The sequence below is a fragment of the Tauraco erythrolophus genome, chromosome 4, assembly GCF_009769465.1.
Source record: "Tauraco erythrolophus isolate bTauEry1 chromosome 4, bTauEry1.pri, whole genome shotgun sequence".
Classification (NCBI taxonomy): Eukaryota; Metazoa; Chordata; class Aves; order Musophagiformes; family Musophagidae; genus Tauraco; species Tauraco erythrolophus.
In genome coordinates, this window is record NC_141468.1 from 39978128 (window position 1) to 40001235 (window position 23108).

At 42.4% G+C, this 23108-nt stretch overlaps 1 protein-coding gene across 2 annotated transcripts in view; it reads left to right on the forward strand.

The window, feature by feature from the left end:
* MSRB3 (methionine sulfoxide reductase B3) overlaps positions 1-23108 on the forward strand; it is a 91185-nt gene that overhangs the window by 44144 nt on the left and 23933 nt on the right. For both annotated transcript variants that reach the window (XM_086610139.1, XM_086610140.1), the window contains one exon: positions 4120-4148. In XM_086610139.1, coding sequence (XP_086466265.1) covers positions 4120-4148 — 29 coding nt within the window. The remainder of the gene's footprint in view (positions 1-4119; positions 4149-23108) is intronic.

Sequence of the window (23108 nt, forward strand, 5' to 3'; positions counted from 1 at the left end):
GCTGATACCCCAGCTTGGTATTTGCTGTGCTATTGAGGATAAATGGGAGAGAAGAAGGATTTTATTCTGCTCAGTCACCTGGGCCAGGACATTAGTTGGCTTGGCTTGCATCAGGAGCCTGCTAGGTCCTTGTCTCTTCAGCAAACTGCGCATACCAATATGCAATAAAGTTCTTTGAAAATGAAGATGTACCAAAGCTGCACCTCTCATCTTTACAACTGTAAGAGATCTTTATTCAATCAAAGTCCTTTTCAGGGGGGAGTAGTATTTTGAAAGTCTGCCTCTGCTGATGTTGTGTTTAGCATTCTTGAAGCAAAACCTTGCAAAGGAATAACTTGGTGTAAACTGCTAATGCAAGGTGTAACAAAGCTAAGAGGAGTCAATGACTCCTTCAATGTTAAAATGAAAGGATCAGAACTGCAGAGGTTTCTGAGGGAGCTGTGGGGCTTTCAAAGGCTGTTCCCAATGCTAGACTTCAGCAAAACCTGAATAAACCTGATAAAGGCTTCATCAAGAAGGGTGAAAGAAAAAGGCAGTTGTAATGCAACAGTAGCAGTCCTGCAGGAAGTCCTCTTTGCCCTCTCCTTGCCAAAAGCCCACTTCACTGCCAAATAGCAGATCTGTGTTAGCTTCAGCTATAGTGTGTCTGGTCCCACTGTAGCAGGTGGCATTGAACAATTGCACTTCAGTCATACTTTGGAAGGCAGTAGTTGAAAATTCACACTGTAGGATGGTATGGTGATTATCGTTACTGTGTTTCTCTCTCGGTACTTGGCAGTCTGAGCATCTGGTTTATGGTGCCTTTTAAAAGGAACAGATCGAAATCCTGCACCTCTTCGCAGTACAGATGAAGTGATCATCATATATTTTAGCATTGGTGTTTGATTTAATTCTTTCTAGGACCTTTAAATGTATTGTGGCACCTTGTCCTTAGATAAACCTTTCCAGTAGTTCACTGTTTCCTTGCATATTTTGTGTTGGTAGTTGAGCTACTTGGCATTTGCATTGTCATGTGTTGTATTTGAGTCATATCACAGTTGGAAATGGAAAGCAGTTTATGAATGTCATCTTGCTCTCTCTTTATTCATCTAGACTCTTTTACAAAGATATTATGAATGATTCCCTGACTTTCAGAGTACTCCTATGGGGCAAAAGTAGAGAAAATACGCACAAAGTGGGGTTTTGCCCCTCCTTGGTGTAATAAATGATAAAAGGCAGTATGTAAAGCCAGTTCCTGGCTCTGTAAGGTGCATCTTGTCTGGTGGGATGCTTAGGTTGGATATCAGAGTGTGTACAGTGATAACAAACAATGTACAGAGCAGTTTTTCCTTCTAGTTAATGTAGTTTTAAAAGTATAGAGGAGTCAGAGTGAATATTTTTGTGTGTAGCAGAACATGCCTTTAGAACTTACTTTCAGCATTTTATTTATTCTGTTTATTGGCCATTTTTTAGTTGTATATTTTTAACACCTATGTGCAACTAGTTTCTAATACTACTGTCTAGCATGCTGTCAAGAAAAAGATGTAAATACTGGAAGATCTAGGGGGAAGGTGCCAGTTCCATTGAAATCGCTGGAAGCTTTGTCACTCCTTCAAGTAGTAGAGACAAGTTTGTGTTCTTGCAGAGTGCTTCTCTCTCATCTGCTAGTCATTGCTTATTTGCAATGCCAAAGACACTTCATTATCTTCCCCCCTTTTTTCTGTGCCTATTCAAGATGTCTAACAATTTCTGTAATACTGTGTCCTAAATTTTGCATTGTTTTCCCAAGGTGACATTGTGACCATAACATAGATGACCCTCCTCCTCTCGATGCCTCCTAGTGCTACCTCCCATGTCGTGTTTTCTTTCATAGCTATTCTGCTGTTGCCAGACAAAGTTCTATTCATTTATCACCCTGTATCGGTTTCTTGATTTGTTGTCCAGTAATTTATGACTGTTTGGAGCTTTTGGTACTCATTACAGTGCCCAGTGACCCTTGTGACCCTCCTCCACATGTACTCTCTGCCACCTTGGCCCCTGGGCCAGTTTGCTGATGCCGCAAGTTGCAGCATGTACATCCGTGCCGAGCCATGCAGGCTGAGAACCAGGGTCTTTGTTTGACCGACTAATACCGAGTATCTAGAATTTAGGCAGCAAGAAGTGGATTGTGCAGATAAACAGACACTGAGGGTAAGATTCGTACGTTGCCTCTGACTATATAGGTACTGAAGTGTTGCTGATACAGTGATGAGCAACAGAGAACAGTCTAGACAGACACACTGCAGCTTGGGGAGAATATTGTAAATAAAATACTGAGTAAGTGGCTTTACCTGGAATTCACTGGAATTCCCTCCGGTTACTGGCACCCACCTTTCACGGGGTGGGGACTTTATCCTGCTGGGTGTGAATAGCAACTGATACACGCTGCCAAACAGGAGCGTGGGCTGGTGCCCTGGGCAGTTATAGGTGGTGGTATTTTTGAAGGCATGTCAGCAACGTACTTTCTTTGTTCAGTGCTTTTAGTGGTACTCCATAAGTACCAATTAGGAACATAAATTATGGGTTTTTTTCCTTCTATCTTTTCACCTCCTGAGAGTTATATTTAAGATACAAAAGGCTGTGAAGCACTGGGAGAAGGCGGAGAATGAGCAGGAAGGGAGAAGGGAGTTGTTTCTGTTTAACTGTAACTCATAGTGTGAACTTGTTCGTTTTTTAAATCATGCCTGACTCGGTATTTGTTTGCTGTAGCGTAGATCTTTGGTATGGGATTACAATGCCAATTATATAGAGACTACGTGTACAATACCTCTACACGTACCTGCATGTACAAGCTTACGAAATAAAAGAAGGAAATAAATCTGCAGTTAGTTCTTGAGCTTTGGTCTTTTATTTTGAAGAAAGAAAGACTGTAACTTCCCAAAACGCATCCCCTCCCTGATGTAACGCAAAAGCATCCAACATTGTACTTCCTCCTTAGAATTTCTGGGGAAACGCACTTTGCTGCCAACGTAACGTCCTTTAACAGGTCTCCTGCTGGTCAGACCTTGTGTCCTGCTGTGACAGCCATGACCATGTGTACCACTGATTGTTAGTGGGCAATATAAATCTGATTGGAGCATGCCTGTTAATTGGTTTGAGAGCTCGATATAGACAATGCTGTCTTATAGCAGATTGTGTAGATGGGCCTAGTCATAGGGTTAATTCTGCTTGACAGCACATCAGCCGCATCTTGAGGGTAATTACCCAACTTAAGTTTTCCCACAGTTGAATTGAGATCTTCAAAGGCTTCTACATTTACAAGTATTATTAACCTATATCTGAAACATGATGTTCCCACAAGGGCTAATTTTTTCTTCCTTTTATTAAATATACAGGTTATAGGGTTCATTTGCTAAGTGCTAAGCCCTTAGAAGAAAACACTACTTGTTAGAGAGAGAAAAATCTTCAGTGCACGGCCAAAGCTAACGGTGCATAATGCACACATCATTGTCTTTTTGCAAAGAAGACAAGTTAAAAAGTTTTGCAAAAACAAGTTAAAATTTAGGTCTGGCTCCTTTCCTCTCTCCCTCTCTCCTACCCCCTGCTTTCCACTTTTAAGAAAATCAAACCGCTTATTCCTATGTGCAGAGTGAGTAAATTGAAGACACACACAAACAAAACCCTCCTAGGATGTTGTACAATTAAGTACAGATCATTGGATACAATACATATGACATTAATGAAACGGTATCTGCTTCAAAAATAGATTGGAAACATTCATGAATAAATTAAATCCTCTTAATGACTTTTCAAAAATGAAAATGAATGAAAACAGTATTTATTTCATAGGAACAACTGTGTGCCATGATTCACAGCATGTAATTTATTCCTGTTTTAAATTTATATTCTATTTCCTGCATTCATTTTGTGATTTGTCTTTTAAAACATCTTCTTTGTCACTCTACATGGTAAAAAATCCAAAATGCTAAACATAACAGTTATTATTTGGGTTCAAATGCCCTTGAATGCATTAAATAGTATCGTGCAGAGGTAGATAGTCTTGTTAAAGACAATATTTGCTGGGGGGAATCAGTCTGACAAATGGCTTTTATGGCATAAAGCAGTTGTTGTAACTTACGGTCTTTTTATTTTCTTTTGCAGGTCAGAAACAAAGTTTGACTCCAATTCAGGTATGTTTAGATTTACAGTGTTTTGCTGAATGTACACTATTCAGGTTAATCTCAAAAGAGTAGTTTATCAGTTCAAGTTCAGTTTAGTTTTAAACAAACTGAGGTAGGTCATTCTTAAAAAGGATCTTCATTTCTCACCCTCTGAAAACAGCATTATTACTGTGAAACATTTGCTTTCATTCCCTTCATTAGTTCCTGTCTCTTTACATTTTCCCAAAAGATGATCAGGAAGATGTATCTTGCGACAGGCTTTAATTGATCCAGAAAAATTATAGTACAAATAAATGATAATACAGACTAAAGCAAATGGAAGATTGAAGTGAAGTTTGAGAATGATCACTGCTTTAAAGGAGAATGTTTTTCTTCCTGGTGGACAATGACATTTCATGGGAATTTGAAGTCAGTGCAGCCTATCTGTCAGGAAACAGATGATTTGTCATCAAATTTTCATGACAGATGCATGTACACAACGCATGCCAGACCAGTCTGTAGAGCTCGCTTTAGGAGGTTTACCAAAAGGCAGTCTCTCTCAAGTTGTCTTTTTAAAGAATTTTAATGTGTTGTAGGGATTGGAGGGAAGTGAAGGTCAGTCTAACAGGTTAATGTGTATCTAACAAGACAAAAAACATGGGACAGCAAACGGGAACAGTTGGGGAAAAAACAGAGATCCTAATACCAGACTGTTATTTATTCAGTTAACTATTCCTGGGTGTTCCTTAAAGTTAAACAATAGTAAATTAAGAATGGGCTGTTTCTCTGGAACTAGCTGAAATGTCCATTGCCTGAAACGGTCATTCAAAATACTTTTTTTTTTTGTTAAGATGAAAACAACTACTTCAAACAGAAAGTCTAATATTAGTATGGCAATTTTGTATTTAGGCCAATGTTATCTTCTACATGATTTGCTTAATGCAGTGATTGTAATTCCTTATAATGATACCACTTCTACAATATATATTAATCAGAGTATTTATCAAATAGCATGTTTCCGTTTATCCCAGTTACAGCATGATTTGGGTTTGAAATGTGAGGTATTACGTTGCTTTTTCTTTTTCACATTAGATTTTATCTTTGGAACTGTATAGGAGTGAAATCTACAGCAGGAAGCATTTATATAGCCAATTCCTACATCTTGTGTACTTGAGTCATCTTGCTTCTATTATGATTTTAGTCTGAGTTCGAGGTTACTTGCTTTAAATACTGCTTGAATGAACTCTGTGCCAAGATTGCTTCTTGGATTTTGACAAAACGGTTTTACATGGGAGGATAGCTTCACACATTGTCTACCATCAGCCCCTTTCTTTTAATAAAGTCACCAAAACTATGGTGTGAAGCAGAATGTCAAATGTCTCACTTTTCTGTTGAGAACTCTGGGGAGAATGCTCGCTGCAGAACTTTGATTTGCTTGGTGGAGTAAGCTACAAACAATTTCCTGACTTTTTCTTTTGAAGCAGCTCTCCTGTTACATCCACTATTCCGTGTGCCGCTCTCCTTGCAGTGAAGGCAGGGGTATGGTCTTTCCTAGGGAGGAGAGGGCATCGATAAGAAGTTCGGCACCATCGCAGCTACAGTGAATGCCTGCTCAGTAGATGTCAGCAGGCCTCGGTGATTGGACTCTGTGGGTTGAGTGGGAGCTCTTGAATGTCTTCTCTTCATCCATGTGGGCTCCATAGGCTTGCTTTCCTTGAGCTGGGGTCCATGTTCTGGGCACAGGTTGTCTCTTATTTCTCACACAGGGGTGTTGGAAACCCTGGTTGCCCGAAGACTGGAGGACGAGAGTTGCTGTCCTTGCCCTGCTCTTCTGCAGGCACTCCTTGGGTATTATTCTCACAAGGTCAGAGCTTTGGCCTTGTGAACGCCTGATGCAGTTTTGTCTCTCCAAGAGCACAGAGCACACAGAGGCTGTAAAAGCATTTGGAAGTAAAGACTGTTTATGGGAGACCACACATAAAAATACATAAATGTAAATGACCACTAAAAGACCCAAGATCTTCTCTGCCTCCACTTTTTTTTTGCTATACCAAAGTATTCTCTGGACGTGCACCAGAATTGTCTACAACAGGTGATTAATGTTACTTTGCTAAGTGTCAACATCAGCAGGTACCATAAACGTCAACAGGAATTTTTAGCCTTGTGCTGTGCTGCTTCCCACTTCAAAGTGCTTTGTGTACCATCAAGGATACAGTATGGGAAGGTCTGGGGCTGAGGAATTTCTTAGATTTATTCCTCCTTTTTCTGCAGAGTCTCACTTTCATCTTCTACTTTTGATTCCTTTCACCTAAATCCCTAGTTTCAGGTTTTCCTGTCATGGGACCCTGGTCATCCCCCAAGGTGTTGAACACTCCTCACCTAGTGATCCATTGTGGATTGCCAGTGTGTGTGGCTGACCAGGCCAGGCTGGGCTCCTGGACTCATTTTATGCTTTGCCCCAAATGTTACATGTGGAACTGGGAATTACTGAGGTTTAATGCCTTAGTCTTATCAGTGCTGCCTTTTCAGTGTTTCTTCCAAAGATAGATGTTAAAAGATAGTAGAAAAAACAGATTAAGCACATAAAAATGTCATTTTAAGAAAAAAATAATCACAAAAAGTTCATAACTTCAAAGTACACTTCACGGCCAGAAACACTAAGACTGAAAAAAATCTTTGTGAAACGTACAACAGCCTTCTCTTTACAGGAATGCCACTCAGTTTTTCCACCCAGAAGGTCTTCTTAATAGTCTTGAAAGCACTTAGAGTTTATCTTTTGTTTCCAATAAGCGAGAGCAGAGGAAAAGTAGAGATACTGAGATCAAGTCAACAGGTATCACCCCAATAAAACATTGCTGATTTTGTTTCTCCACCAAATAGCTTGCTGTCCAAAACCAGACAGTAAGCCCAGACCTCCTGCTGCCTCTGTAGGCAGGGAGTGGAAGGATGTGTTGGTGACAACAGAGAGGCATCCTCGTAAAAAAATGTTTCTCTGCTGTGAGGGAGTGCAGTGCCTTCTGTAGCACCGTGTTCTTCATAATGTGGGCCTTTGAAGTGTGTAAATGTAGCATTAGTTTTAGAAGGGCTGCTGCCATCTATATTTATGCAACCTTTTGTTCCTTGGAGACACCTTAAGGTATTTTCATATCCCTCATTTCGTTTTGAATTCCCCAGACTGTGATTCCTGAGTAAACCAATGATCCCGCAAACGGGAACAAACATACTTTGTTCTCATTTATCTCACGTTCCTCAAAACAGTTCAAGTGTTGAACGTGAGAATGAGGTAATTTTATTCTACAATGAATATTTTCTTCCAGGGAGCTGTTCTACAACCTGTCGCGTGCTCTAAATTAACCCTAATGTTAATTCCAGTTAAATTGCAAGTCTAGATGTGCCCTTCTTAAGCATTTATCAATGCTTATTGTACTTGTCTTTCCCAGAAATATTTGTGAAGCATTGAAGAATTAAAAGAAGTCTTTCTGAAGCAAGTACAAAGTCTGGAATACAGCTTTAAAAGTTCCCAGTAGGGTCACTGTAAATGTAACCCTGGAAATGTTGTTCAACACTGAAATATTAGGCAAACATTGTCAAAAGAAGATTAATTTGAACTTGAGCATTAACTTAAAAGAAGGCTGTAAAATTCCTATAGCGATGATCGGGATTTATCATATAAATAGCTATAACATCTGTAGGGGACAGACATTCTTCATATCACGACTAACAGTTCCATCTGAGAAACTTCTTTTTCTCTGCTGATTCTTTGTAAGTCTATAGCTGGCAGAATTTCTGTCTCAGAGACCTTGGGGTTAGCTTCATGCTGTTAGAAGATCTTACGAAATGAAACAATTTTGCTTTCCTGTCGTAGTATGATGAATTTCACTGGTACTGAAAATAGATTTTTCCTAAAAAACTACTTGAAAGCGAAAAAAGTTGTAGGAAAAAATATTTTTTTTTCTCAAAATCTGTTAGGAACAAAGTAAACCACAAAAACCACAGCTGAAACAATTTTTTTCTAATTATTAGTATTTTGATAGTATCTAAAATGCTTGTCGTGCTATGTGCTTGGTTAGCAAATTTTAGAATTTAAGAATGTAAAAATTGTATTGGAATAATCAGTTAATGAAAGATATTTTTTTTTTTAATTTAGAGAAAAATTGGTCTTCATGATGCTGTTCCATAACAGGAGGAATTTGTAGGTCTCACAAGCTGTCACTGAACACTTAATCCCACTTTAGTAACAGGAAAAAAAGCATAGAAAATGCAAACAACTGTCTTAGCATGCCCACTGGTCACCAGGGAATGGTAATGGCGAGTTTCCTACTGCCTTCTGGGAGGGCTGGAGTTTTCTTGGGGCATCTCCTGTAATATTTGGTATATCCTGCATGTCACCGTGGAGGTGAGCCATGTGATATTCAAGTGATAGTGTTGGCAGTGAAATCCTGAAGGGGAAGAAGTTTGAGTGTTTTTCTGCATTAAAAAGAAAGGACAAATCCCCGGACAATACACTTGGCCTCCTGTGGAGTCTCTTTTATATATACGTCACTCAGACGGTGGAATGGAGGAAGTCAGAGAGCACAGGGCGCAATCAAGTGACAGTTGTGGAAGCACTGTGCTGTAGAAACACATCTGTGCACTGGCAGAAGACAGAAGAGTGCCCAAGGGCACACACTGCCTTCAGCTGTGTTCTCCATTGTTCGCTGTGCCAGCTTCCCGCTTCTCTCCAGAAGAGAGATGCATCTCCAAAACCTGTTCTTCTGTCTCCCTGCTTCTATACAGATCAGATTGAATGTAGAGATTACCTATGTGATTTTATGTGATTATGATCACTGTTTGTGTCAATACTTCAGAAACATTCCAATTAGTATCAGGAATTAAGCTATAATAGCTGCCCATGCAGCTAGAGGCTGTCCTGAGGGACAGCTACACACAACATTTGTTGGATCCTTGCTGCCCCAGCAGTCAAATACAAAGCAAGTCATAGAGGCCCCGACAGTTCCTGGAATTTCCTTCGCCTGCCTTGTCTGTACTCACAGTGTCAGCCAGTGATTTCGCAGGTCGTTTCTCCTCTCTGCACATCCCTTTTTCCACCAGAATGAGTGTATCCCCATGTTTTCAGCACTGCACAAAGCTGCCACCTCTCTATCCCCATCAAAGGTCTCATCCTTTCCTTTCTCACCTCTTTTATTTACTGATATAATTCCCTTAATCTGGTCCCTACGTTTTAGTAACTTGCAAGGCTACATGAATCAGTACAGGTGCTGGAGAACAGTTGAAGAAAATTTTAAGGTTGGGGGTGGTCAGATGTTTTCCTCTCATAAATTCCTCTTGGCCACACTTCCAGATGTTCAGCAATAGACTTTCCAAACTCTTGCTATCAGCCCTGTTTTTCCCTAGCCTGTCATCAGTCCCATTGTATGAAAGTCGTCAGTACAACTATTAAGAGCACAAGGAACTCTTCACTCGAGTAAGAAATAAATGAAAACCAAAAGGCTTCTTGTAAGTGAGCATCTTTTACTGACACTTGCTTCTAGGAAAACCCAAAAGAAACTTGATTTGTCAGAAATCTTAGGTCCCTGAAGCAGCAGGGCACTTAGTAATATCATCCATCGATCAATCGGATCATCGATGTAAGTACAAATTAAAAAAATCAATTCCTAAATTTTATTGATGTCAGCTTCTTCACCCAGGTTGTGATAGAGCAGTTCTTAATTTCTTCTTAGCAAGGCTGAGTAGTTTCAGAAACAGGGAAGAGAAGAGACATTTGGTGTTCATAACAGAATCATATTGATGTGTTCAACAGTCATCCTACAACCAGAGTATTTGATTAAAAAACATTAAAAGTTTACTTGCAGAGTCTGTAACAGGGAAAAGTGGCAAAATCAACTGAGATACTGAAGAACAGGGACACTCCATGACTTTTTGGGTGAGGCAAATGACCTCTGCATAGTCTCTTTCAACTGTGAGGAATTAACTCCTCTCTGGCCACCACCAGCGCATGGATTCTGGAAAGGGTGCGTGAGCTGACAGAGAGAGACAGTGAGAGACAGCAACTACATAAACAGAACAGCAGGTCGGAGTATCTTACTTGTCGTTACTTGTCAGTGCTATTTTGTTCTTGGCATTAGCAACTCTACAAACACATCGTTAGGGATGCAATGGCTGGAGAGCATGGTCTGTTATATTTGTTCAGCAGTGAGATGAACCTTTAGATCCAGATGCAAGCTGAACCATCTGTTGAATGTTTTTGGGGCAGTACTGCAACGTGATTTGGAGTATAGACGGCTGGGACATCTCACTGGTACTTCCCAGTGGATTACGTGCTTGTAACAGCGCTGACCTGCGGTAGCTGGTGATCACCCTACTCTTACATCTCTTGTAAAGAACAGCAAAAGTCAGTCAAATTATTTCAACATATAGAACAACATTTTAATTTCTAGAGGGCTGATTAAAAATGTTGTAAGCGTGCAGGCAAGCTTGCTTATCTAGGATATTTGAAGGCGGCAGTCAGCTGCCAGAGGATTCCAAATGTAACTTTCCAAATTCTGATACTGGCTTTGCAGTTGCAGATGTCTTTTTCTCTCATTTTCTCTGTTCATCTTATTTGTATCTGAGCTTGGCTGTTCCTTGCTATCACTGGCATGATTCTTCTCAGCTGTCAAAGTATTTCAGTAAGAAGCCTATTCATTTCCATAAGCTAGATCCAAGACTCTACCAAGGGAGGCCAGCAGCCTTGGTCAGACTCACAACAGCCTTAAATCTTTCCGTGTGAATAATTTGTGTAGTTTCTATTTTGCAGGATTTTTTGGATAATGTATTCCTCCCTCAAAAAAATCCTGTTTGTGTTCTCATTGATAGGGCAGCTACTTAAAAATACTCTGCCCTTGTGAGCAAGCACACGTGTTCACTGTGCCGCTCCTGAACGAAGCACTGCCTCTCGGCATGTGGTAGGAACTGTGGGTTAAAGGGCCTTGCTCCTGGAGCTAGGAATACAGTATCAACAAAGACAAATACAATTTTCTATTTTTGTCTTGCGTATACTTTAATAATCATTTCTGCTTCTTTCTTGCCTTTCTCTGAGGATCTTGCTGAGAAGGATCTTGCAATGTGTTTAAATTGGTCCTGTAATGAAAATGTTTAGATTTAGGTTTTCCATTTTATTATCGTTAATGTAAGCAAATTCATCAGATTTATTTAGGAGAAATTTTTTTACCCTTCTTTCTAAGTGCTAAAGAAAATCTTTTCTATTTTGTATTTCATTTTAAACAGCTAAAAAAGGCTGTCTTTGAGAAACAATTTGGCAAAAGTTGTCTGAGAAGACATGAATAATATATAAATCATGGATTTATTACATGGAATTGGAAACTGTGGTACTCAGTTAAATTACAAACTATGCAGTAGATTGGCTGAGGATTTTTTATTTGTCACAAGTTTAGCTGCCTCATAGGCTTGGTCTATGAGGGGAGTTAGTCTATTGGTAGTCAGCACATTGCTCTTTCAAGTTAGCAACATTTCAGCAGAATAACTTCCTTACTGTTCTGAAGGGCTGGATTTCTTAAATGAAAAAGTGTGATTCTTGCTTAGGCCTGTTAATCATTGTGCAGTTTTTTACTGAACAAGGCTACCTAATTACTTTTCAAGAGCTACTTGCGTTGCAGTCTTGTTCAGTGGACAAAGTAGAAGACTTTTGGTGATGCTCTTGAATTATCCTACACTTACAAACTTCATAAAGAGTTTTTCTGTTCCTTTTACGTGAAAATTCATTCAGTCAAATTAACCTTATTACAGACTAACTGTGATAATTAATTTTGCCATAGTCCCATTTAATTAGCCAAAAATGGAGTACATGCAAGAGAAGCCACAAGAATGGGCAAGCAGGGAGGTTTCTGGTCACAGCTGTGGCTCATTGAGATGGTTATATAGCTCAAATGCAACTTACCCACACCACGTACAGCTCAAGTCAGTTGTATTGTTTCATTGCTTTATTACTACTCTATTCATTTAAACCATGAAATGGGGGGAAAAAAATTGCCTGTCTGCTTTGTAATTTGGAAGCTGAACTATAATTCATTTGTAAGTGGAGTGTTAGGGCATTATGCATCATGCACATACTTCTACAGAGGTTTTGAAGAATGGCAACACAGGATACTGTTTAGCTCACTGCGTGGTGCCAGGAAGCAAGAATTGTATAGGATGCGAGAATACTTCTCATCTCTACTATCTTCTGGTGCAGAAGCTATTGTCATCCATCTGGGTCTATATAGGGTAGCTGGGATGTGCAGGTTTGGACATAATTTGAATGGCTGCTTCATATTTTTAATGTCGTATGGGTGTCTGCTGATTCTGTACCCTGTTCCAGCATGTCTGACAGCTCTGTGACCTTGGGCAAAGTACTTTTTCCCTATGCCTTTTTCCTCCTGCCCATTGTCTGTCTAGTTTGTTTACACGGCAGGGCTTTTCAGGGAAAGATGCTATTGAGCATGTCCGAGACCTAGTACAGTGGAAACACTTTCTCACTTGAGATCACCTCTTAGGTCCACCATAAATCAAATCATGGGTGGCCTTTACAAAGCGTCTCCCTTTTTGAGCAAATGAAGTTCTGTTAGAAAGAGTCTCTGGAAAGCAATATAAAACACAGCATAGTAAATGTATTCAGCTCAATTAGAGTTTTTCACTCTGCCTACACAGTCACCCATATCACAAAATTTGTGTCAACGGGATCTCAGTTCTATGCAGAAGAAATACGACTCATGCATATGGTCTTCCCAGGTCCAGAATCTCTCGCCTAATTGAACTGCGTGATTTCTGCAGCAGGATGCATGACTGTGGCTATAGATAAAGGCCTGAATTTGTTTGTTGAAGTCCAACATGTAGTAATAGTGGAGTTTAAATGGCATGTAAATATGATCTGAGGCCTTAGGCATATAGGACAGAAAAAACTTCCAAAAGCTACTCAAGACTAATATTCCTGTCAGTGATATGGGTCTAAGAAAGCAGATTTTTACCTGTTTATTATAGGATCGTTCACCCATGCATTAATTTCTGAAAAAAAACCTACTTCTATTTGCAAATGTGAATGATACTTAATGTAGTGAGGCCTGGAGGATGTTAAATGTTCTGGTCAATGCCAGTTCATTAAGTCAATTTGAGTCAATTGCAAGATTCTGGGCAGTCTGATCTCTTCTGCGGGCTATGAGAGTTGAAGATGCTCCATATTTGTCGTGGATCAGTTCTATGTTTTTTTCCTTTATGGTGGAAATAATACTGATTTTGAAGGGAAAAAGAGGTGAGATCAGAAAGACAGTGCCCTGTGAATACTGAAGAGATCCTAATTAGATGTTTGTTAATATATACTGTATTTGGTACAATCTTATGCATTCTCAAGACAAATTATTTTTCCCTCCTTAAAATGTAGTCTCTTTTAAGCTGTATCTCCCTCCCAGTATACCTGAATTTACTCCAAATCAGTGAATTCCTTGCTTAATCTAGAAGTTTATGTTGAGTCGCCACTGCAGGTCTCAACTCCACCCTTCAGGAGAGTTGACAAAAAGATCTTAAGTACTTCCATTCCCTTTTCATTCATTCCCATTCACCTGAAAACTCCTCTTGCTCACTTCTCTAGTGTCAAACAAAAGTTTTCGTCTTTTATTTGGCTGGAGGCCAAGCAGCTGAAGAGATTGGATTGGGACCCTTTCTTGAGTCAGGCAGTGACTAAGGCTGTGCTGGGAAATCAAATGCTGATTCAGTAGTTCCTAGACCTTTCTTTGGATCTTTCGCTGGATCCATGGTCCTATGAAAAGGCATCCCTTGTTCCTCATAGTGCTTTTTATTCTACCTCTTTGAAAACAAACAAGGTCAAAGGAGGAGAGAACAGAGTGCAAGGTGACAAGATTAGTGGCCTCTGTGAGATACTAAAATCCTGTTCCTACTTGGCTTCTTGTGGAGGAGGGAGGTTCTTCTGTTCATGTGATGCCCTACTGAATCGGAGGAAGATGATTAAAAGTGTGGCTGAAGAGTGTTCCCACATTTTCATCTACAGGGTCCGGCAGCTGCTTCATGCTGGCTTTCCAGTTTCACAGTAAAACCAAACCAAACCAAGCCAAAGCAAACCTAACCTAACCTAACCCAACTCCCTATTTTCAGCTGAGGGAGAAGAATTGCTTAGGATGCTTTCCTTCAGCCTCACTGGCTCCCCCTTCCCACGCTGGGAGGAGGCCATAGCTTCAATAAGAACAGCAACAACTTACAACAGCAATAGCATCATTTCAGTTGTGACAATCTGGAGGTGCTTGGCACTGCTGGGACCTGAATTGAGCCCAGAGAATCTAGAGCTGTGGGACAAGCACCACACTGCCAACCTCATCAGCCTCTGGGCTAGAGGAGAGGGCAAGTCTGTGGCATTGAGTGGGTGCCCTGCCTCAGCCCCCATACATTACATGTCAGATGACTCCTTTAACTTCAATAGCTTCTCTATGGGACAATCTGCAGCCAAACACCAGGCAAAGAGATCTACTGGGGTGGTTTTGAACTGTGTGCCTTGATGAATTTAACAGGATGGGATGTTTATGGTCAATGTGTCCACTATTTTTCTGATTATTTTCTCACTACCATAAAGTGCATTTTCCTGTCCTGGTTTTAGGTGATGTCTCATTAAGTACAGTATCTTTTGTGGCTGAGTGCATGTTGTCCAAAATTGCATGTCTTCTGTTTTGATTAGCATGGTTTATGGGGTTATGAATTTGAATAAGAAAGAAGTGCAGGCTGTTTTTGTTTCTTCCCTCTGGATTTGTCAAAAAGAAAAAAAACCCAAACCCTCAACATCCTTTCTGTACCAGATGATGAGAATGATATCATACAGTATTAGTTGAAACTGGAGGAAATCTGTTATTTGAAAAAATTATGTTTCATGTCATGAGATTGTACAAACTAGCCAAGTGATAATTATTAATGACAGAAGATTCAATAAAGATTTAAATATTTCATGTTTTTCTTTCATTGATGTAGTGCTGTAAATTTATGACCAGTAAGAAACCATACAAAAGATCTGTCAGCTTTTTAGTATTTCACATTTTAGTCTCTTATCAAAACTGATTTCAGGTTTTGTAGTACTAAAAGGGAAAAATGCAAGCTGCTTTTAATCGAACTAGAATGTTCAGTGATCACCATCAAAATCTCTACAGTGTTGATCTGAGTACAAAGCAAAGAACATTAATTTGTCTTTTGTTGACTTAATTTAGTGACAGCCACAGCCTTTAAGATGTAATGGTAGACAAGTTTGTGTCATACCACTGGAACTGCCACTGTACATGTGAACACCCATCTGCTTAGCATTAAGTCCTAAGTCAATGAGGTCTAGATGCTGCCAGTTTAAGTCAGGCACAATTTGCACTGAGTTTTATGTGAGTAAGGACAGCACAATCAGGTCTTAAGCCAGATGACAGTGAATTAAGTTACAAGGGCTGAAAGTATTTCTGCAAGGAAAGAATTGCATCCCTATGTGATCTGATCAGGAGTCTCAGCAACCTTGTTTTCCATCAGGGGCCAAATTACCATTCTGTATTGTTTGGTATACCATTGCCATGCCTGCCTGTCGTTCTTTACAGACTAAGTGGTCCCAGCCTTTTCATCAGCCATGGTCCAGGTGTGTTGCTCACCAGCCTGGGCTGCGGCTCTAAGGATGTCATTGCATCTTCCGCAGCCAGGAGGAAATGGCCCGCCTTTTGTAGACAGGGTCTAAACCTTAGTTAATCAGTAATAATTGGATGCCATAATTCCCCCTTTTTGTTTTACAGTTTTTTGTTTTCAAGAAGGCTTTACAGTGAGCAGAGACCCAGTTCATTCATTCCAACTCCAGCTCGCTTCCCTCTTTTGGGGTTGCAGCTTTACCTTCTTTACTGAAGGACTCTTGCTCCGGCTCTTTTGGCTCAGGCTCTCGGCAAGGGAGTCAGGGTCACAGTCTTCAGGGTCCCTCATGTTTCTATCGCATCAGGATCACCAGTTATTGCTCACCAGCCTGGGCTGCAGCTCCAAGTATGTCATTGCATCTTCCACAACCAGGAGGAAATGGCCCACCTTTTGTAGGCAGGGTCTAAACCTTAGTTAATTAGTTAATTACGTTCAATTCAAGCCAGCTGGGTAATAATAATTGGATGCCATACAGGTGTCTGAACAATCTTAGATTGGTATGCTCTTCTCCAAACACCATGCCTATCAAGATCACAAAATCCATATTCTCAGTGTTCAGTTGTTCTGGATAAACCCTGGAGCATGTAATTTAGCACCATTCTTTGCTCTTCTTTACCAGCTGTAGCAACAGAGATGCTTTGATTATTTGCATAATATCCTTTTCAGGTTATCTCTGTGTCTAGCTTTCACATAATCCCTTTGTGTCTGTGGAGAAATGGTAGCATTTCGTTTGAAGGAATATTTTATACAAACTATTACCATATCAGAGAGAGTGGGATCATCTTATCTAACCATAACTATCTACCTTAACATAGCCCTCTGAGCTTCATCCCTTCATCCGGAGTCAGTTGGAAGAGATAAACATCCTCAGAGGGGTTCATTCCATCTGCTGGGCAAGTCTGTCCGTGGGTGCACTGAATCAGCCTTTTATGTGCTCTCCAACTTAGGGGGGCATGTAACTTTGATGGTTGAATTTTGGAGAGACTATCTCCCTCTAGAATGGATGTGCAGAGAGCTGGGGACGAGTGGGTGTGATCTCCAAGTCACTTTCGACAGCTGCTGCTCTGGTGGCATCGTGGAAAAAAATTCATAAATTTAAGAGGAGAGCTACACAACTACTCTCAAGTTCTGCTGGGTGTCAGTAAATGACCTGTACGCAGAGCTTGGGTGCAGTGTACTTAGGGGAAGGATGAGTTTACCTGCCATTATTTTAGTTCTGTTTCTCCTTGTATGCATTTTCATTTCCCTTTTCTTTTCTTACCTTTCTTCAAAAAAAACAAACCTGCTTATGTGTCTCCAGTTATCATTATCCCAGAGAATTGCAGCAATTTTCACCTGTTTCTCTTGAATTTTGAGTAAGAATTGTCAGATGTTTTGTAAATAGATCATTCACCACTGCTCATTCATTCGTGGGCAGGAAGAGAAATATTTAACTGAAAGAGAGATGGCCTAAGGGTAACGAGAGTGAATCAAAAATGTTGTAAGCATATTAAATTTAGCTTCAGTCAGGGCCCAAATATGAAGCTGGTCTTTGGCGTGTTTCAGAAAGCATGTGAAATTTTCCAAAAGCTTAGCAGGCAGAGATTTTTCTGATTTTATGTCACTATTCTTGAGCTTTTAGAAAGTCAGAGTCTTTTAGTCTGTGTTAACCATTCTAACCAAGTTAAGGACACCTGACACAATAAATGCAGATGCGAAAACTGGGATGTATTTTTAAAACATTTAAATTTGCATTGGTGACTACAGATCCAGTATCGCATCCTCTGTGGTAGGCCTATTACCTCACTTAAGAAGTTATCCTCAATGCATTCCAGAATTCTCCTGGATCGCCTACAGCTCGCTGTGCTACTTTTCCAGCAGATGTCTGGATGGTTGAAGTCGCCCAGCAGGACGAGAACCTGGGAGTGTGATGCCTCCTGTAGCTGGAGTAAGAAGGCTTCGTCAACAGGCTCCCCTTGACCAGGCGGCCTGTAGCAGACACCAGCCACAAGGTTCCCTTTGTCGCCTTGGTCTCTAATTCTTACCCACAAGCTTTCAGCCTGCTCATGGCGATTCTTCAGAGACAGCTCTTCACACTTTATCCATTTCTTGATGTAGAGGGCATCACCTCTGCCCCTCATTCCTCGCCTGTCCCTTCTGAACAGCCTGTAGCCATCGATAGCCACATTCCAGTCATGGGATTCATCCCACCAAGTTTCAGTAATGGCAACTAGGTCGTAGCTTTCTAGCAGCATGGTGGCTTCCAACTTCTCCTGTTTGTCACCCATGCTGCATGCCTTGGTGTAGAGGCACTTCAGCTGGGCTGTTGGCTGTATCACCTTCTCAGAGGAACACCTCCTAATTCTTTTGAGATATTTCACTGGTGTTTCCCTGTTGGCTTGAATTATCTCAGGAGCCCCTGGCTCATCTCTGTAAGCCTTCAACTGTCCTCCAGTGTAGCCAGCACCTCTCAGAGCAACAGGCTGAAAGCCTCTAACCTTGGTGTGTCATCCCACAGTTTGTCACGGGCAAGCCTGATATTATCTTCCTCCTCCTTCGAGTCTAGTTTAAAGCTCTGTCAATGAGCCCCGCTAGCTCATGAGCAAAGACCCTCTTCCCACTTTGAGAAATGTGAATCCCATCTGATGCCAGCAAGCCTGGTTCCGTGTAGCTATTCCATTATAAAAAAAAAAAAAAAAATTGTGGCAGTGACACCAGCCACAGGAGCTCTCCTTTTAAATCATTCTATTTTCTATACTGTCTGCACATCTGAGACCCTTCCCTTGCCCCACAATGATGGCATAACTCGGCATACCTGGATCTGTGTCATTGTGGCAGTATGATTAAACAGGGCTGCATTTTACTGTTGAAGAACAATGTGATGTTGAAACCTACGCAGGCAGCTGCTTTCACTCCTCTGGTTCCAGGCATCACAGTATGGCCCATATAAGAAGTAAGCCCCACTCCGAAAAAAAAAAGAAAAAACAGAGAAATGTACATAGCAGAACTGGAATCTTAACTCCCTTGCTCTAGTCTCTGTAAAAGTAATTTCTTTAATGATACATTAACGTAAGTTTTCATGTTCCCCTTTGCTTTCTCACACAAGGAAGGTCTGTGCACAGAGGACATACTTCTGGCCAGGACACATAACACACCAGTGGGACATGCCCCCTCCTGGGCTCCTGTTTCTGTGGAGGAGGGAGTGAGTACCTGACCACTTCCCCACCTCCTGAGAAGGCTATGCACAAATCCAAGTTTGAGACCCATGTCGTCACTCTCTTAGGGTACCTGCTAATATGACACCCGTGATGGCAAAGCAACTTGACTGTATCTGGCTGGTAGTGAGGACACAGACCTTCATCTAAATGCCCTTGACCTTAAGGTGATCTGATCTTCCTTTATCAGATCAAGAAAGGAGTGGACCATAGAGAGACTCTGTCCATTCCTCCCATCTCTACCCTTCTTCTCACAGCAAAGGGGGTTATTGGGAAACTTGAGAAGCTGAAACTCATGAGATTTCCAGTGGCACTTTGCCTCTGAGAATGTTTTTACTTATCCACAAATGATTGAGCTTTAATGAGTTTCTCATAATTTGTATGAGCAGTAACAGTGTATTTCTTTCATTCCTCTGCCAACAGTTCTTGCATATTTTTTGAAATTTTCATAAACTGTATTGACCAGTGCCAGGCTTAAACCTTGCCTAGATGGAGGTGGACAGTAACATTAAAATGCCTAAGTAATCAAACGTATTTGTCGTGGTTTTAGGCTGATCCAGCAACTAAAACTCACACAGCCTCTCCTTCTCCAATAAAGTAGAGAGGAGAGAAAAAAAAAAACCAAAAGGACTGAGGGTTGAGGCAAGAACAGAGGGAGCACCCACCAACCATGGTCCTGGGCAAAACAGGCAGCGCTTTTCTCAAAGCAAAACAGTTTATTAATGATTACTTAGAAGGACAAAGGGAAATAAAAACCGATTACTTGAGAGGACAGAAAGAAACAAAACCAGATCTTAAAACCGACACCTTCCCCCCCCCCCACCTTCCTTTTCCTCCCGGCTCTACCTCCTCCCCCCAGCAGCACAGGGGGCAGGGACTGGGGGAGTGCAGGTCAGTTCATTCCGTGCTGTTACTGCTGCTTCTTTCTTAAAGGAGAAGGAGTCCTTACACCCTTTTCCCCTGCTCCAATGGATCCCCTACCCACGAGGAAAAATCCACAAACTTCTCCAACGTGAGTCCAGCCCACTGGAAACAATCCTTCCCCACAGATTGCTCCGGTGTGGGCTATACCACAGTCTCGGGTACTTAGGGAGCTGCAGCCACTCGCTCCGGCGTGGGTCGTCACGAAGACTCCAGATGCCTTTCTGCCTTGCCGTGCCCCCAACACGACCATCCTCGGGCTCAGGCATCTTCTCCCCACGGGCTGCGAGTGGGTCGCTGCTCCACCGAGGCCGTCCTGGTTGCAGGGGGGCAGCCTGCTATCTCACCATCAGCCGCAGGGGAAACTCGGCTCCGGCACACCTCCTCCCGCTCCATCCTCACTGACCTGCTGTCGATGCAGCTGTTTCTCTCAGATCTCAGTCCTCTCCAGGTGAACTCAGCCCAGTGGGCACCCTGGGAGTGGGGTGCCCCCGAGTTCCCCAGCTGGCTTCGCCGCCGCCATCCTCCGTGGGCAGCGCCGGCCCGACGCAGGCAGCCGCCCGGCCGGGAGCCAGGGAGCGGGGGCAGTGCCCTCCTCCCTTCTCTGGTCGATCCTGGGCGAAGCACCTTTTCCGGTTCCCTTGTCCTGACTTAAATAGGGCAATTCGCAGAGGCGCCCTATTGGCTCAACCCCGAGGGGGATGGCAGTCTGATCTGGTGGCCAGAACTAAGCCTAACCCGGATCCAAAACCGGGGAGGTCGCAGGGAGCAAAATCCCTCTCCTGCCACCAGAACCACCCCCCCCCTCCACATCAAACCATGACATTCCACCCCTCGCCTCTGCGAATTCCATATTTAGGCACAACTTTAGTTACAGAAAGAGAACACAGAGTTACAGAAAAAGAACACAGTATCAACAACAACATCGAAGAAGAAGAAGAACACACATTTTACAAACAATCCACCCCTTGTCCCTTCACCAGTCACAACAATCAAAGTTTCCCAAGGTCCTTCTGTTTTTCAGCACTGTGAAGTCCATGTTTTGCCCGTTACCTCTCCCAGTCACTATTCTTATCTCAAATTCCTCGAGCCCCACGTTGGGCGCCAAAAAGGACTGTCGTGGTTTTAGGCTGATCCAGCAACTAAAACTCACACAGCCTCTCCTTCTCCAATAAAGTAGAGAGGAGAGAAAAAAAAAAACCAAAAGGACTGAGGGTTGAGGCAAGAACAGAGGGAGCACCCACCAACCATGGTCCTGGGCAAAACAGGCAGCGCTTTTCTCAAAGCAAAACAGTTTATTAATGATTACTTAGAAGGACAAAGGGAAATAAAAACCGATTACTTGAGAGGACAGAAAGAAACAAAACCAGATCTTAAAACCGACACCTTCCCCCCCCCCCACCTTCCTTTTCCTCCCGGCTCTACCTCCTCCCCCCAGCAGCACAGGGGGCAGGGACTGGGGGAGTGCAGGTCAGTTCATTCCGTGCTGTTACTGCTGCTTCTTTCTTAAAGGAGAAGGAGTCCTTACACCCTTTTCCCCTGCTCCAATGGATCCCCTACCCACGAGGAAAAATCCACAAACTTCTCCAACGTGAGTCCAGCCCACTGGAAACAATCCTTCCCCACAGATTGCTCCGGTGTGGGCTATACCACAGTCTCGGGTACTTAGGGAGCTGCAGCCACTCGCTCCGGCGTGGGTCGTCACGAAGACTCCAGATGCCTTTCTGCCTTGCCGTGCCCCCAACACGACCATCCTCGGGCTCAGGCATCTTCTCCCCACGGGCTGCGAGTGGGTCGCTGCTCCACCGAGGCCGTCCTGGTTGCAGGGGGGCAGCCTGCTATCTCACCACCAGCCGCAGGGGAAACTCAGCCCCGGCACACCTCCTCCCGCTCCATCCTCACTGACCTGCTGTCGATGCAGCTGTTTCTCTCAGATCTCAGTCCTCTCCAGGTGAACTCAGCCCAGTGGGCACCCTGGGAGTGGGGTGCCCCCGAGTTCCCCAGCTGGCTTCGCCGCCGCCATCCTCCGTGGGCAGCGCCGGCCCGACGCAGGCAGCCGCCCGGCCGGGAGCCAGGGAGCGGGGGCAGTGCCCTCCTCCCTTCTCTGCTCGATCCTGGGCGAAGCACCTTTTCCGGTTCCCTTGTCCTGACTTAAATAGGGCAATTCGCAGAGGCGCCCTATTGGCTCAACCCCGAGGGGGATGGCAGTCTGATCTGGTGGCCAGAACTAAGCCTAACCCGGATCCAAAACCGGGGAGGTCGCAGGGAGCAAAATCCCTCTCCTGCCACCAGAACCACCCCCCCCCTCCACATCAAACCATGACAGTATTACAGCCTGCAGTTTTGTTTTCGCATTTGGATAGGAGTGTGTTACTTCATATTTAAAACCATAAAGGTGCTTTGTTAAAGAAGCTGAAAGAATAAGGCAGAGTGTTCTTCAGATTCATAAGGATTAATAAACTAAGTACATTCAGTGTCATCTTCAGTGCCATCTAAAGAATAAGATTATCTAAGTTATGCAGACATTCTACCTTTAATTCAAGCTGTATTTACAGAAACTTCCCCCACACATATCTCATTAGTTCAATGTTATGGTTTATTTGTGCAAGTCTGTTTAAAAACTAATGAATGATGAGGAATTACAGAGTTACAGCAGTGATAGCAGGTATTTTAAAAACATTCAAAGCGACAGTAAAGAATGCTACGCTCTCAGGAAATGAACTGATACTTACTAAAGCCCATACAAATATTTAAATGATCTAATAAAGATCAGTGAAGAAACAAATAAAAAAAATAGTCTCATGGGATGGGCATAGGAAAGTAGATTTTTAAAACACAGGGGTAGCAGAAAGATACGCTAGTACAAAGCTGCAAATAAAATGATAGTTTGCCGTGCTCACCCAGTGTACATATTTGGATGCATGTACAGCCTTTGCTACGCATTCTTACTGTAGAAAGAGGTAAAATGTTCAAATAGAGGAGGCTAAATTTAATCCCAGAGGCTGGGGGAGCCACAACTAGAACTGTGAGAACAACAGGATTTTTTTATTTGGGGACCAAACCTGTATATGGAAGCAAGGTTGGAGACTTGTGTGTCCAGGAAAGTTGGCTTTAAGTTGGCAAACAGAAATAAAGATTTTGGTTTTTTTCAACGTATTGAACTGGGGCAGGGTGCATACCCCTCCGATTTTTT